At 36.7% G+C, this 14,787-nt stretch overlaps 1 protein-coding gene across 1 annotated transcript; it reads left to right on the top strand.

Moving 5' to 3' along the window:
• Positions 1-12,376: 12,376 nt before the first annotated feature.
• Positions 12,377-14,026, top strand: LOC147861572 (gibberellin-regulated protein 5-like). The gene is made up of 4 exons (XM_087321996.1): positions 12,377-12,519; positions 12,674-12,760; positions 12,984-13,017; positions 13,597-14,026. Exons 1-4 carry the CDS (start codon positions 12,436-12,438, stop codon positions 13,776-13,778), a joined length of 387 nt encoding a protein of 128 aa, XP_087178122.1. The 5' UTR covers positions 12,377-12,435; the 3' UTR covers positions 13,779-14,026.
• The last annotated feature ends 761 nt before the right edge of the window (positions 14,027-14,787 follow it).

Genomic DNA, 14,787 nt, shown 5'->3' with positions numbered 1-14,787 from the left:
AAAACATTCTGAATCATCATCATGTTTGTAGCACCAATCTTGAAAGTGTTCTCCAAGACAAAGAAAACCAAGCCAACCTTCTCAATATATATACACGTTCCATACCTAAGCATATGAACAATCTTAAGAAAAACATATGAGCCACATGTTACTGCATAATAAGACACCATAGAGACCATAATCGATTGTACCACCTTAAGCCGTACATGAAAAGGACAAAATTGAGACCTCCAATACATAAACTTATCCTCTAACCTTTTGGATACCCACTCAATAAGTTTCACATGAGAAGCTTCCATCCCAATTGGATATCCAAGGTGACGACAAATCACACCACGATGTACTATCCCTCTTGACCACCCCAACCCTAACACATCTTGTTCTATACATGAAATGAGAACAAATTTATGCTTATTAATTCTCAACCCTAAAGCATTTCAAAATAATTCAACCCTGGAGCCATGTATTGTTCAAGCTCTTGCAAATGACCATATCATGTTTTTGGCACATAATGGCAACCATATTGCATTAAAAAATCAACGATACATGATGTGCCAAGATCCACAAACCATTGGATATCAGCTTGCTTTTTAACCAAGAAAGGAAGCCCCTTCAATCGACCAAGACCTAATGACTAGATCTCTCTCATTTTTCTTATCTCACACTCTTGGAATAAAATTGAAATCTGAAAATGGCATGACCAAAGTCTAACCCATCTTAAATCTCAAATGTTCCTTTAATATTATAATCAATCTTCCTAAGCAAGTCTTCCTCGAATGTATTGCAAGTGCACATGTTACAAAGTAGTTCCATGAAGAACTAGTCACAAAAGTTGTTGCCTAGTAAGTATAAGGCAATAATATTTGTGATGAAGTATAACATAAATGCTTTTAAACATAAACATGATACTCAAGTGTCTACTAATTTCTAGAACATATTAGCACATTGGATAGTTTTCCGTTTATTCGAATATTTGCATCTACTTCTCCCAAAAGTTAATCATTGGCTTATAGAACACTATCATAAACATTAACTATCTACTTGTGCAAAAAAATTATTTTAGCTCCAACCTTTAGTTTTTCACAAATTCTACTACATATTGTGAAGGTTCAAGAAAAGTGTGATGTGTAGCTATTACCAGTACTTGGTTTTCCTATTTAGCCTTTCTTTATAAGCACGAATGTGCATCCATCTTTCTTTATACTCTTTTTTCTTTTTTTTCCAAAGAAGAATATACTCCATTAGTTAAAATGACATACAATACACAACTTTAGACATTACCTACTTCCATATGGGCTACATCACTTATTTATCTTACACTAAATATCCTGCATGTTTGTTCTCCATGTTTCTCATGTCATTCACACCCCCTCTATCATCTAATGGGAGGGGGGAACAACCATCTCGGTACTACATACTGCCATCGTATATCCACTCCAATTTTTGCAGCCATCGGTGTAGTACACCATTGTTTTCTGAAATTCAGCCTCATTAAATTTGAAGCATCATCTATTCCATCAATCCGCTCATATTGGGCCCTCAATGTAGTTATTAATGTGTGCCATATTAGCTTAATAGATTCTATTGGAGGCCGTTTGTTTGCTGAAAATACCTTGGTACATCTTGTGCTCCAAATGTTCCATATGATAATGGGTGCTAGCAACATCCATAGATCTCCAATTTTCTACTTCTGGGTATTACTTGTAGGTGCACTATTACCAACGATCAATTGAATAGTTCCATTCTCCCCTCTGTACATAGTTGTACATGTGCTATCAAATTTCTTTACGTCATCATCAAGACAATTCCAATAAGCATGTCCCCAATTGAGGGTAAATGAGCTAGAGGATGGCAAAGCAATCGTAATGCCCTTCTCCATACAACCATAGCCTCATGACATTCCCAGAGACAATGGGAAATGCTTTCTAGTTGTCCACATGCACTACATCTACATTGGGGCCTTTAGCCCACGCCCCTACTGGCAAGGCTCTATGCACAATAAGTCATAACCACATCATTATCTTGCGGTCACCACTGTCATGCCATATCATTTTCCAGAATTTAGCTAATCTCCTGCTAATCTTCTTTCACTAATGCCCTCTTGTATCCAAAATTTACGAGCTGCAATATCTTTGTGTTCTTGTTTTAGTATAATTTGCCTCCCGATTTTCATGTTGTACCTGAAAAATTGCACCAACTTGGCACCATCACTTTGACCTTGAGTTCTCTAGAAATACATCGCGGGGTCCCATGATAGCTTATTTGAATGCCCTTCTATCTGCCAACACAATGTCGTTGGTTTGAGCTCACTTGGCTTGGGGTCAACTATCATATCCTTTCCATTTTTTGCAAGCAACCTAATCGGCCTTTCAGTTTGATAGGCTGGTTGCTCACATATTACCATTCTATGCTCTATTTTGTAGTAGCATGCCTCATTAGATCCGGCTTTCATTCCCTTAATTCCAATTAGATAATTTTCAGCATCGATAAGTCCTGTCCATTCCATTTCAGAGGGACTTATGGCCGCATCTTCCAAGATTTGCCCACTGCATGCAAAGGCATATGTAATCCTCATTAGCATGCATTTCTTTCTTTATACTCTTCATGCACATGTGAAAAGGTGTATGATGGCTTTTACAGTTTCATAACAAGAACAAAGTTTCATAATTTTGATACATTAATTAGCATAAGTAAGATATTTTCTTAATTGAGCTCATTTTTTATGCCTATGGGTGATACTCTAGATCATATCACATCTTCTAATACTATAAATCTTTAGCTTTACATTATTATGCACTTCTTGTTGTACTAAATAAGAAAAAATTGTGAAGATAATAGAGCAAAGAGGAAACTTAATTTATATTAATAACCTATATTAGTGAAGATAGTAGAGCGACACATGGCTTGTTACACTTTCTCCTCATCATTAATGACTAGTCGTAGGATAAAGCTAAAGTTGTTGCCAAAGCTAAATTAAAGAAAGAGATGCAATGAGACAAAACAATGGTTAGTTTCCAGCTTCCAAAGATGCGGTGAACATGGGGTTAAAGAATGGTAGTTGACGTATGAAATAAAATTTGAACACAATATCCAAAGAGAGATAATTTTACTAAATATAGCAAATTGTAAAGTTTTGAGTGGTTGACCCCATGTGCATTCTGGCAACAACAATTAAATAATGAAGACAAGGGTAAAAACCTGAGTAAAGTTAGTGTGTGTTTATCTACGGTTGATTTGGGTGCAAAAAGGAAATGGTTCAAAACTCGACAAATGTTATGTGCTATGTGTTATGGAGCAGTAAATGAAAATTTCGGTTCCCTTTGTTTTTCTATTGAGTTTCTTTGTTCAAGGTGTTTGCTATCCACCCTTGAAAAAAGACACCCATTTATTAACACTTCCACACTTTTCTCGCTTAGTCTTGAGTGCACCCATCCCAAGTCGTCAATCTCAGAACAATCTATTTAGCTAGATAGTGTATGTATCATTCATAAAAACGAAATAATGGCCTTCATGTCTAACATCATTACTATATTACACATTTACACACACACACAAATGCATGCATGCTCATACTACATGGTAGTTACTTCATGTCCTCCATTTTGGCACAAGCTACAAAATTTACAAGAAATATAGAGACTTTCAATTGATTAATGCACTTACAAACCTTTGGAGACTCCATGTTTTGGAGGGAAAGGGAAAGCAAGCAAGTTTAGAAGTATGGGCTTCAATTTGTTGTTGGAATTGATTAAAAACATTGGTTCAATGATAGCTGAAACAAATATTGGCTTGCCTTCTAGACGCAATTGTCTTCTTTGATTCACAAAATGTTCCAAATATTATGTCTTTACTCGACCCATATTTGAGTGGTAGAACACAGAAAATGCTCTTGGTTATTCCCCCATCTATAATGCACCTCCATTTCAAACCTTAAATGCACTTTTTTTTAATGAACCGGATGATGACTAAGTTAAGCACATCATGAACTATTGTTTCTATTGTTTCACCTATAAAAGTGAGTTGCAGGTTGACGTGACCTAGACAATGTCATGTTTTTTTACATCAAGTCATTCGGCATTAAAAGCATGATATGTTTCTCCTGAATTTGGTCATCTTGGACAATAATGTCCTTTCTCCTATACTTAAGATTTAGGAAAACAATGTGATGAGCTACAACAATAATCCTGAAATGACAATCTACCCACTTGACAGGGAATCAAACATAATTATCAATGCTCCTAAAGAAGATGGTTCATAGAGTCAAACATTGACAAAATATAAGTCTTTCTAATCGAATCTCTTCATGAAGGGAACAAATTTGAGAACTTGTCTATAGTTTTTATATAAAATACCTAAAAGGTTTGGGGATTTTCCCACAGTTACCTTCTTCTTCATGCATCAGAACAAAACTTTGTTAATTATAAAATAATACATTCTACTATTGCTTGACACCTTACATGTTCATGGGATCCAAACCACTAAAAGCAAAGGCTAATTACATAATAGAAGAGCAATAGATTATTTGTCCATATTTTGATCTATGTCCTCATCCAAATTTATCGAGGTTAAACTCTACAATATGTTATTTCAAAGTTTTGAACTTGAGAGTGGAATATGATATTTGCATTATGTCTCAAATCACTCATTGTTTCTTTCATTCATTAGACTAAACATTGGCATAGTTCCTTTTAGTACCAAATCTTGATAATGTTTGTTAAACTACATGAAAGGTTGGTCATAGTAAAATGAATGAGAAACTTCGGTATCCACTTCTCTTATATGATAATTTCCGACATTGATCAATTTGTTCCATCAATCTTCCTCTGTTTGCAATGAGTTTAGAACTACTCTCCATTCTATCATCTCCCTTGCAAATTCATAGGGGACTGTGTAGCGTATGGCATACGAGTGTACGAGGCTTGTGAACTTTTGGTTTCAACTTGCTCGCGAAGCCTTTCGCATAAAGTTCAGAGATCTCTTTGTTGCGTCAACAATTAACCAAAACATATCACTATCTTTGCACAAAGGTTGTTGAAATTTAAACCTTTGTAAGATTTTCCACACATCCATATGTTGCCTTTTTGTCCCTTACATATTTATCTTCAAATATTATAAAGACATTTATGAGCATAATGTCTTTGCATAAGTTGTAAATGCATAACATCTCTATATAACATGGTTTGTTTCACTTTCCTATGTAAACAATTGCATATGTGTGTCTTGAGCATCACCATTGTTAGTCCATAAACATATCTCTTATATGACTACATGCACATGTGAATCGTGGACTCATCAAGCTTTATAATGCATCAAATATTTTATCAAATTATACCAAATGACATAAAACAAATTATACCTAGAGTAACTACTTAATGAGGATGGTGCATACCAAGATACAAGTCTTCTCTCCCAAGTATCCATAGTATATTATTTCCAAGGTTATGATCCGCTCACATGTGCATGATCATAATCAATATGATAGCAATATATTCAAATAAAGTAGTATTATTCATAAAGCTTTAATATAAGGAAAACATAATCAGGTTATGCTACGAACTTGGATGTTTCGACTTCGGATTATGCCATATCTTTGTAAAAAGGACTAATAAATCAAACAATTTCGAAGACATTTATTTTGAATACAAGGAGACCTAATGTATTCGCATTGTCAAGGTATGCTTGATCCACACTTCAAAGTTGTATGAGACACAAACTTACAAGGTTCCATCGATATTGCAGAATGCACATTGTTGTATCCATGTATGAATACCTACTTCGTCATTTTTTATACCTATAATTAAGTTGAAGGTGGCTCTACCTAATGCATAGGCATTTTTGTGAACATGAGAATGAATGGAAACTCCCGTGAGATAACAAAGTGGATGTTATGGAATAACTCTTGATTATAAATTTAGGCTAGTGATAGTGTTGTTTAGTAACTGGAAATTGACTTGAAGATGCACAATATCAATGAATGCTCATATTATAAATTTGTTATAGAGAGGAGTTTCATATTCTTGAGTGTCATTGAAGATGGAGCACCACACTTGTGAGAGAGAGAGAGAGAGAGAGAGAGAGAGAGAGAGAGAGAGAGAGAGAGAGAGAGAGAGAGAGAGAGAGAGAGAGAGAGAGAGAGAGAGAGAGAGAGAGAGAGAGAGAGGTCTTTTAACATCAATGATAGCTTGATTGTGATCTATGAGATGTGGTTGAGCCCATGGTGAGGATCGAACTTCAATTCTCTCACATTTATGATTGTGGTGCTACCTTGTAAAACACCATGTTGTGTGTGTGTGTAAGAGAGAGAGAGAGAGAGAGAGAGAGAGAGAGAGAGAGAGAGAGAGAGAGAGATTCCTATCTACAAGACAAGGCCTAGCCCATGATAGGGGGTTTAACCGAAATTCTCTCAATTTTATGACTTTTGATGCTACGATGTTAACCACCAAGCCAACAACTAGAGAGTGAGAGATTGTTATTTGACTCTAAGACAGTGGATATTAGAAGAGTTGTCAATTCACACAGTTTGACCATAAATCAAGGATGGAGATGGTTTTCCTATTTCTAAGATAATGGGGATTGAATCATAATTGGGATATGCAGAATGTTTTTTGCATTTGATGGTAGGCATGGTGTCAAACCATATCTAGAAAGTTGAAGGGAGTACTACTGTGTCATTTTCTTTATTGGAGCAAGTAGACATTATTTCTTCAATGAAGTGTTCGTCTTGCATATTGGCAATTCAACAAGTCCCACTACCCTTGTAGTGGTGACCACACTCAATTGTGGTAACATTGTAATGTTTTTCACACACATTTATTAATATAATTGTGTGTTTTTACAAAGAGAGAGAGAGAGAGAGAGAAAGAGAAGGTTATGTTTCTAGAAATTATTGTGCTATATGGTCTCGGTTACAAGAAATGCCAGCTTCACAATATGCAATTCCAAATTTGACTATGGTTACACAAGAGGAAAATTTGAGATTTGCATGTCATAAAAGCATTGCCGAAGTAAAAACAAATTATGTATATCATAAACTAATTGATAGATGTACATGGATGGTAGAATGTGTTAATATGGAATGGTAAAAACAATATCCAAAGGTGGTAGAAAAGAGTGGTGCAAATGAAGTGGCAATCTTGTCTTCATTTCAAAGTGAAGGTATTTATTTGGGAGCTTATGGTTCGTGGATCATCTCTAAGGGTTGCTTTGTGAAGACAAAGTATCGGTTCTCGAATGTGTTTGTTTTGCACAGTTCCATATAAACATAGTTGACATCAATTTATCAGTTTTCCAATTCCAAGGCTTAGGGTTGGCAGTCTAACAACTTATCACCAAAGAATGAATTTGATCATGTTTATGATTGGGTAATGAAAGCTTTATCTATCATATAGATAAGGAGAACAATGTATATGTGCAAGTTGCAACATGGTAGAGGTGTGAGAGTGGACAACATTAAGTTTTTCTTACACAAATTTCTATTTCTAACATAGGAAGAATGAATTTATAACATTAATTTTATGTCAAAATGGGATTGCTATAAAAAGCCAATAAGGCCATGCTCCATCCACAAATTGAGGTTTCGGAAATCCGTGGTAGTAAATCTGCAAGTGTTGTAATGTGAATATGTTGCAAGGGTCAAACTACGTTGTTTGAATATGTGAATAATTAGTAGGGACTCTCGAGAAGTTCTAAAGGTGGGGTATACATGCGTGATTTGAGGGATGAAACGCTTTAACCACAAGGTAATTCCATTTCTCTTGCTTTTTGCTTTTGTGTTCGGTTTTGCGGCTCCTTTAATGCCTCTTTCCTTTGTCCTTTCAACTTCTCTTTTTCATGATCAAAAGGTTTTTGTATGTATTATCCTAATGCATGAGTCTTATACACAATGTTATTTTTTGGTTTTGTTTTTGCTTAACAAATGACTGTGTACTCACAAGATTTATCCACCATCAAATGATAATACCATCTCTAGAGATTGTGCTGCTGAACAAACAACATAAGGAACCGTTGGGCTTTCTTGCGACAACCTTTCAGATAGGTTATAAATGCAACTTGTACGACTATTAGTATTTACATTGGACTCATATATGTACATGCACAATTGCTACTTCCTTCTCATGTTAAGTTTTTTAAGGTAAACTTGCCAAACACAAACACACATATTCATAATACATATATCTATATCTATATATCATTACATTATTACGAAACACATGTCAAGAAAGGAACAGATGCACATCCGGCAATGTACTGACACAATGCAACATGCATGTTCATTTTAAATTGAAGTTCCTTCTCTTTTTGATTGTCAAGTGCCAAGAACATATTGGTATGGAGTTGAAATGACAACTCCTTTAATGGAATGTAGCTCCGAAGTTGTAGATGTACAAAGTCAATTGCTTCTTGATGTATTCTAATTCACCACTTCCTTTTCCTCCATTACACTTGTTTTGGGGTTTTGAATTCAAGTCTCTTTTTTCAATCATCTACATTATAGAGCTTCAAAACCAGAAGCATTCCTCAAGCACATGTACGAACCCACACTACATTATGCAAGTATAAAAAATAAAGGCTTTGGTATCATCCATAATCTTCTACATTGACTCTACAAATCATGCCTATGTAGTATCCTTATAGACATAGTAATGCCCAAATAGTATAGTGGTAAGGCTATCATAATACACCATATCTCAACTATCATGTATCATGCAATCACCTCTTGCTTTTCTCAAAAAACAATGAAAAGATTACGAATCCTCATGAAATTCATGATTCCAACAACCACATGCAATAAATAGTTACCATGAATGATGGGAAAGAATAAAGACTCTCTTTTCAAGAGAAATAAAGACTCTTTTGAAAGGGTTCGCCGTAAGCCTTTTTGGAAGAACAATTGTACCAAACATTGGTAATATGTTGCATCGTGGGTTTTGTTAGAATTTCTCAACTTTTGAGGTGGAGAAACCCAAACATTTTCGCATATTCCCAATAGGAAACAATTAACAAGCAAGGTGAACACCAATATCTTTTAGTTATTGCCAAAACCAACTTATAAATTACACTTTTCTTTTGACTTAGCCTCACTTTTGTAACTGAGTTAAATTAGAAAATTATGGTATTTGTTGTTTAACAAAATAAGATATTGTGTGCTTAAACATGCAATGTGAAAGCATTGGTGTTTATCCATGCAATGTTAATGCAAGTGGTTCATCATCACAAGGAAGCGACAAGAGTACGTTGCCGATCAAAGGTAGGTGTGGTTAAATGTATATGGTGATTCAATCAATAGAGAATTGGGCCTAATCATAGTTGAGACATTCTCAAAGTTTGCCTCCCTATCCCTCTTCCCTCTCTCTCCTCTCGCCCAACATAGATAGAGTTCACACATGAGATGCCTCTATTAAACACACACACTCTATTATAAGTTACAAGCACAATAAAAACAAACAATCTTTTTGGCTTTATTATTGAAACTCAATTGCAAGGTTATTTGCACAAAGAACAAATGGTCCTGTTCCAACTTCTATGTTGATAATGCCGAATTCTAGTGAATTAAAATAGTGTGATTTGAGTCCTAGTGAATACTCTATGGCTTATCGATAATGGATATCTCCAACACTAGAAACAATTGACATTACATGCTAAGGGATGATATGGAAGCATTGCCTTTGTACTCTAAACAAGATTTGTGACAAACTATTGGCAATTTATAGATTGGGAGGATTTGTATTTGTGTTAGGCTACTTAAAGAATAATTATAACTGATTTCTTCGGTTGGTACCTATGCTTTTTTATGCTTTTTAAAACAATTCCTTGGTCCTACAAAAACATGTGAACAGACTCAAGTGGCTAAACAAGTATGTGAGTGAATAAACAATCACATAACACTTGTGTTCTTAAGGTCTATTTTTCTAAACGATTGTTGCAATTGCCGAGGGTTGTGAGATTGAATATTTGAACAACCTTATTATAGATGGTGATTAAACATTCGAGAAATTGTACTCGCATTTTGGTGAAAACACATTTGATCATTGACATTCGCTATTACAACTCGAGCATTGTGTTACTTGTTGAGATCACTATATTTACGACCCATGATCCCACTCAAAATAGAAATTTTTGTTAATTATATTTTCACAATTCCAAGTGCGTTGATGGAATGAAAGGCAAAGTGAGAAGCAAGAGTGCCAAAACTTCTCAAATTTCATCGCCCCAACAACAAATGATTGCCTCCCTAAATTCACATCAACAAAGCATGTGACAAAATATGTTTATAAGATTTACATGGATGTTAGTGGCAATATCAATCCATAACAACATATCACTATCAACAACATCACAATTATGGTTTCAAATATTGTCTTATGGAAGGCACTCAAAAGAGGCTATAGAGACCATGGATATGCCGAGGAGGTGTTGTATTAGTTTTGAACACTATAAAAAAGATCTAGCACCTTGGTATGACAAAGGAGAAAATAATGATTTTAATGTAGAAATATAAAACGGTTCGCGTTAGAAGAGGGGCCAATCAAACCATACACTTGACCGTATCTACTTTTTTAATGACAAGAACACATACGAGCATTAATGAGATTCACGTGTCTCATCATCATGTGATAGTTTTAGTGTATTAAATGATATACGCGAATCTAAACCCATAGGAATGGGCTAAATCTTGATTAGTTTGACAACATAATACAAAACATATATCATTATATCGTATAACAACAAAGATACCATTGGGTTATACACGACATTGTGCTCAATTTACCTGTGAGTTATGATGCGGTACCTATATTTGAATAAATGAAGGGAGCATTATTGCTAGATATGTATTTGAACATTGCTACATCAATCTTAACACTAGTTTTCAAGCATTGCCTTAGGTCTCCACATGATATTTATTGCAAAATTATGGTATTGTGTCTAATTATGAGGACAAGTTAGTTTATCACCAACTTAACTGAAGGGAGGCTATATTATCCTATAGAGTGTTTGTGATCGAAGACTCAAGGATAATGAATGAGAGTGATGATAACTATTTTTCATGTATTCTCAAAGGATAGGAAATACATGTATACAATAGGGTCAAGGGGTATTGCTTTTGATATAGGGTATATCAAATGACGAAGTGGACATCTTGAACGGGGGGGGGGTATTGTTTTTTATATAGGGTATATCAAATGACGAAGTGGACATCTCGAACACCATGTCCCATGATGCTCATGTGGAGCTGGCAAAAAAATGTTCATCCTAATACGAGCTTGGGAATGCAACAACACAAGTTTCATTGATCATTGGGGGAGGGTGGAACCACAAACTCATAGACACACGATGAAGACATCAATCGAGTGATATCGACGTCTTGAACACCTCATGCCGACAATTTTTTTGTGTTAAACGCAATCACGGGGACACAACAACAGAAGCGTGATTAATTATTTGGGTGGGGGATGACAAACCCACAGAGGTACAATGAAGAAGACATTGATTGAATGACACAAATCACACAATTCCAAAGAGACACATGTTTTTTACGATCCATGCCATTCAATACTTCGAGGGGAACAAAACCCTGACTACACGTGGATCGAATGGCATGGGAACAAACGGAACCCAAAGAAACAAGGACCGAATGGCATGGGATCGAACAGAACCCAGAGAGACATGGACCGAATGGCATGGTAACGAACCGAACCCAGAGAGACATGGATCGAATGGCATGGGATCGAACCGAACCCAGAGAGACATGGACCGAATGGCATGGGATCGAACCGAACCCAGAGAGACATGGACCGAATGGCATGGGATCGAACCGAACCTAGAGATACAATCATACATGGATCAAGTGGCCTTCGATCCAACGGAAACAAGAGATAAGTGGATCGAATGGCCTTGGAACCAACCGAACCCAGAGATGCGTGGGGTCGATCTGGGGACCGCGACAGAACACATGACGAAGGGCATCCATCTGTCGGACAACAAACTACGGCACCAGGAAACGAGTCGTGGCCGGGGCGAGGGAGCCCATAAGCTCTCTCCAATGTCCATGATCCCTCCCTCTCTCCTCTCTCTCTCTCTCTCTCTCTCTCTCTCTCTCTCTCTCTCTCTCTCTCTCTCTCTCTCTCTCTCTCTCTGCACAATGCATTCTCATTGGGCCTTACAAATTTTACACCATTGGCGCGCAGAGGCACACATTCACACACACACACACACACACACACACACACTCTCTCTCTCTTCTCTCTCTATTTTCTCTCTCTAGAACCCCTCCTTTATATATAGGAAGGAGCAGGGGCCTCCTTATACCCTGCTCCTCCTCCGCCTTACCATCCATCCTTCTCTGATTCTCTCCATCTTTCTGATTTTCTTTGTTATTTACTCCCTTACCTTCTGGATCTGATCCTCTCTCTCTCTCTCTCTCTCTCTCTAATCGCCATGGCCACTTCTACTACTGCTTTCCTTCTCCTCCTCTGCTTCTCCTCTCTCCTCCTCTGCTTCTCCACCTCCATGGCTATGCAGGTAATAAAAACCACCACGGAACTCTGCTAACTTCGAAAATTATCCTCCTTTTGTCGTATCAAAATACATTCCACCCATTTTTCTATTTGACATGTTGTTGTTCTTTTGTGTGTGTGTGTGTGTCTGTATTTCTCCTGCTTTTAATGGATACTAGGCCATCAGTAGCCATAGCGATGAAGAGCTCAGCAATGGATCATCGTCAGTCGATCAGCTTGCTTCCACTTCCAAATTTTTCAATAAGGTTCAATTTCATAGCCCTAATTTATGTTGGAAGAGAATCCAAAGAAACTGACTCACAAAACCCTACATCTTGTTTCCTTTCTTCTACTTAATAATTCATAACCTGAGATTCTTTAGCGTTTTCTTGCCGAATTGATGCATTTTAATTCACTGGAGCATTGATGAATCACGCCATGTTACTCATCTTTTTTGACCTGATCTTCTTGTTCCTTTGTGATATGCAGTATGGAGCAAGGCAAGGGAGCTTACGCCAATCAGGTGAAGCTTCATGGTTGATTCAATAAATGAAAAGAATGCTGCCTAAATGAAATACTTGAAGGAATGACTAATTCAATGCTTGAATGAATGAGTGAATGAATCAAATACTTGAAGGAATGAATGATGCATGGCTTCAATGAATGAGTGAATGAATCAAATGCTTGAAGGAATGAATGAATCAAATGCTCGAAGGAATGAATGATGCATTGCTTGAATGAATGAGTGAATGAATCAAATGCTTGAAGGAATGAATGATTCAATACATGAATGAATAACCAAATGCTTGAATGAATGAGTGAATGAATCAAATTCTTGAATGAATGATTGAATAACCAAATGGTTGAATGGATGAGTGAATGAATCAAATGCTTGAAAGGATGAATGATTCAATGCTTGAAAGAATGTGTGAATGAACCAAATGCTTAAAGGAATGAATGATGCATTGCTTGAATTAATGAACCAAATGCTTGAAGGAATGAGTGAATGATCCAATGCTTGAATGAATGAATTGGATTGAATGAGTGGAATTGAGTGCATGAATTGATTGAATGAATGAGTTGAATGAGTATGATGGATCAGAGTGCCCGAATGCGTGCTCATACCGGTGCTCGCGGACATCGAAGCGGAAGGCGTGCATGTACTTTTGTGTCAAGTGTTGCTCGACGTGCCTATGTGTGCCCCCGGGGACCTACGGCCACAAGCAAGTCTGCCCATGCTACAATGATTGGAAGACCCAACAAGGGGGACCCAAGTGCCCCTAGCTAGCTAGCTTTTCTCTATTGGTCCTACCTAGTCGAGGAGATATGGAGACCAATGGTCCGGGCCGACCTATATCCCTCTTCGTGTCTTCTTCCATTCGATGGTAGACACATACAAGTGTCTCCTATTGTCGGGTCCACACTTCCTTAACATTTGTCAATGTTTTCGTTTTTTGTTTTTCCGTCATTGGGTTATCGTGGGGGCTCTTTGTGTCCTTCGAGCCTAGTAACTTTTGAATCTTGCATTTGTAAACTTTCCCGCCTTGGCAAAAAAACAAAACAAAGAAAAGGTTTAAACAAGATATCACTATTAACGGTTTTTCGATGCCCATCGTGTTATTAACCCGCTTTAAACTATGCACAAGATATTTGTAGGATTTGGAAGTGTTCTTGATAGAGTTCACACAAAACGACAATAATTTATTTTGTTCGAGCTTCGTAAGAAGAATGGCTCACTCTTTGATTCTCTCATTATGGAAGCCATGTTACGGTTATTGTCTTTTATTTTGGCAAAAAGTGGTTGGTGTATTTATATTAAAAACAACATTATATACCAAAAGTTATCATTGTCCTTACTCAAATAGTGAATGTTGAAAATAGTATAGGAGGACAAGGTGGTCATATAGCTTAGTTGCAAAATTTGCCTAACATATTTTCCTTGAAGCCCACATACTTGTTCTAGTATTCTATGGAGGCAATCAAACAAGAATTGACCACATACTTGTCCTGGTCTTCTATCGAGACAATCAAACAAGAATGTGCTTCTCATGCTCCAATTGTATCATAATAGGCCCTAACAACAAAGGCAAGCAAACACGAACTTCTATGGTGGGGAGGATAAAAGCTTGGGTCCTTGAGTGAAAACACACTAAATGTGTTCCAATACTTTGCTTGTTAACATGCACATAGTTGCAATGTGATTACCCAAATGTCTTATTAGGCTTGGAAAGAACCTATACTTTGCATCCTCCCGACCATATTAAGTTGTTGTGTGACATCTATAGTTACTAAT

The sequence above is a fragment of the Azolla caroliniana genome, unplaced genomic scaffold (assembly GCF_043228905.1).
Source record: "Azolla caroliniana isolate FFs.n. ecotype wild unplaced genomic scaffold, voAzoCaro1.0.p SCAF_7, whole genome shotgun sequence".
NCBI classification, from domain to species: Eukaryota; Viridiplantae; Streptophyta; class Polypodiopsida; order Salviniales; family Salviniaceae; genus Azolla; species Azolla caroliniana.
The sequence above is the reverse complement of the archived record's forward strand: the minus strand, read 5'-3'. Positions and strand labels throughout refer to the sequence as shown.

Bases quoted from the DNA above. Each gene is read 5' to 3' on its own strand.
- LOC147861572 (XM_087321996.1), top strand. From the start codon at position 12,436: ATGGCCACTTCTACTACTGCTTTCCTTCTCCTCCTCTGCTTCTCCTCT. The intron at 12,520-12,673 runs GTAATAAAAACC...AATGGATACTAG, and splicing joins CCACCTCCATGGCTATGCAG to GCCATCAGTAGCCATAGCGA. The intron at 12,761-12,983 runs GTTCAATTTCAT...TGTGATATGCAG, and splicing joins CTTCCAAATTTTTCAATAAG to TATGGAGCAAGGCAAGGGAG.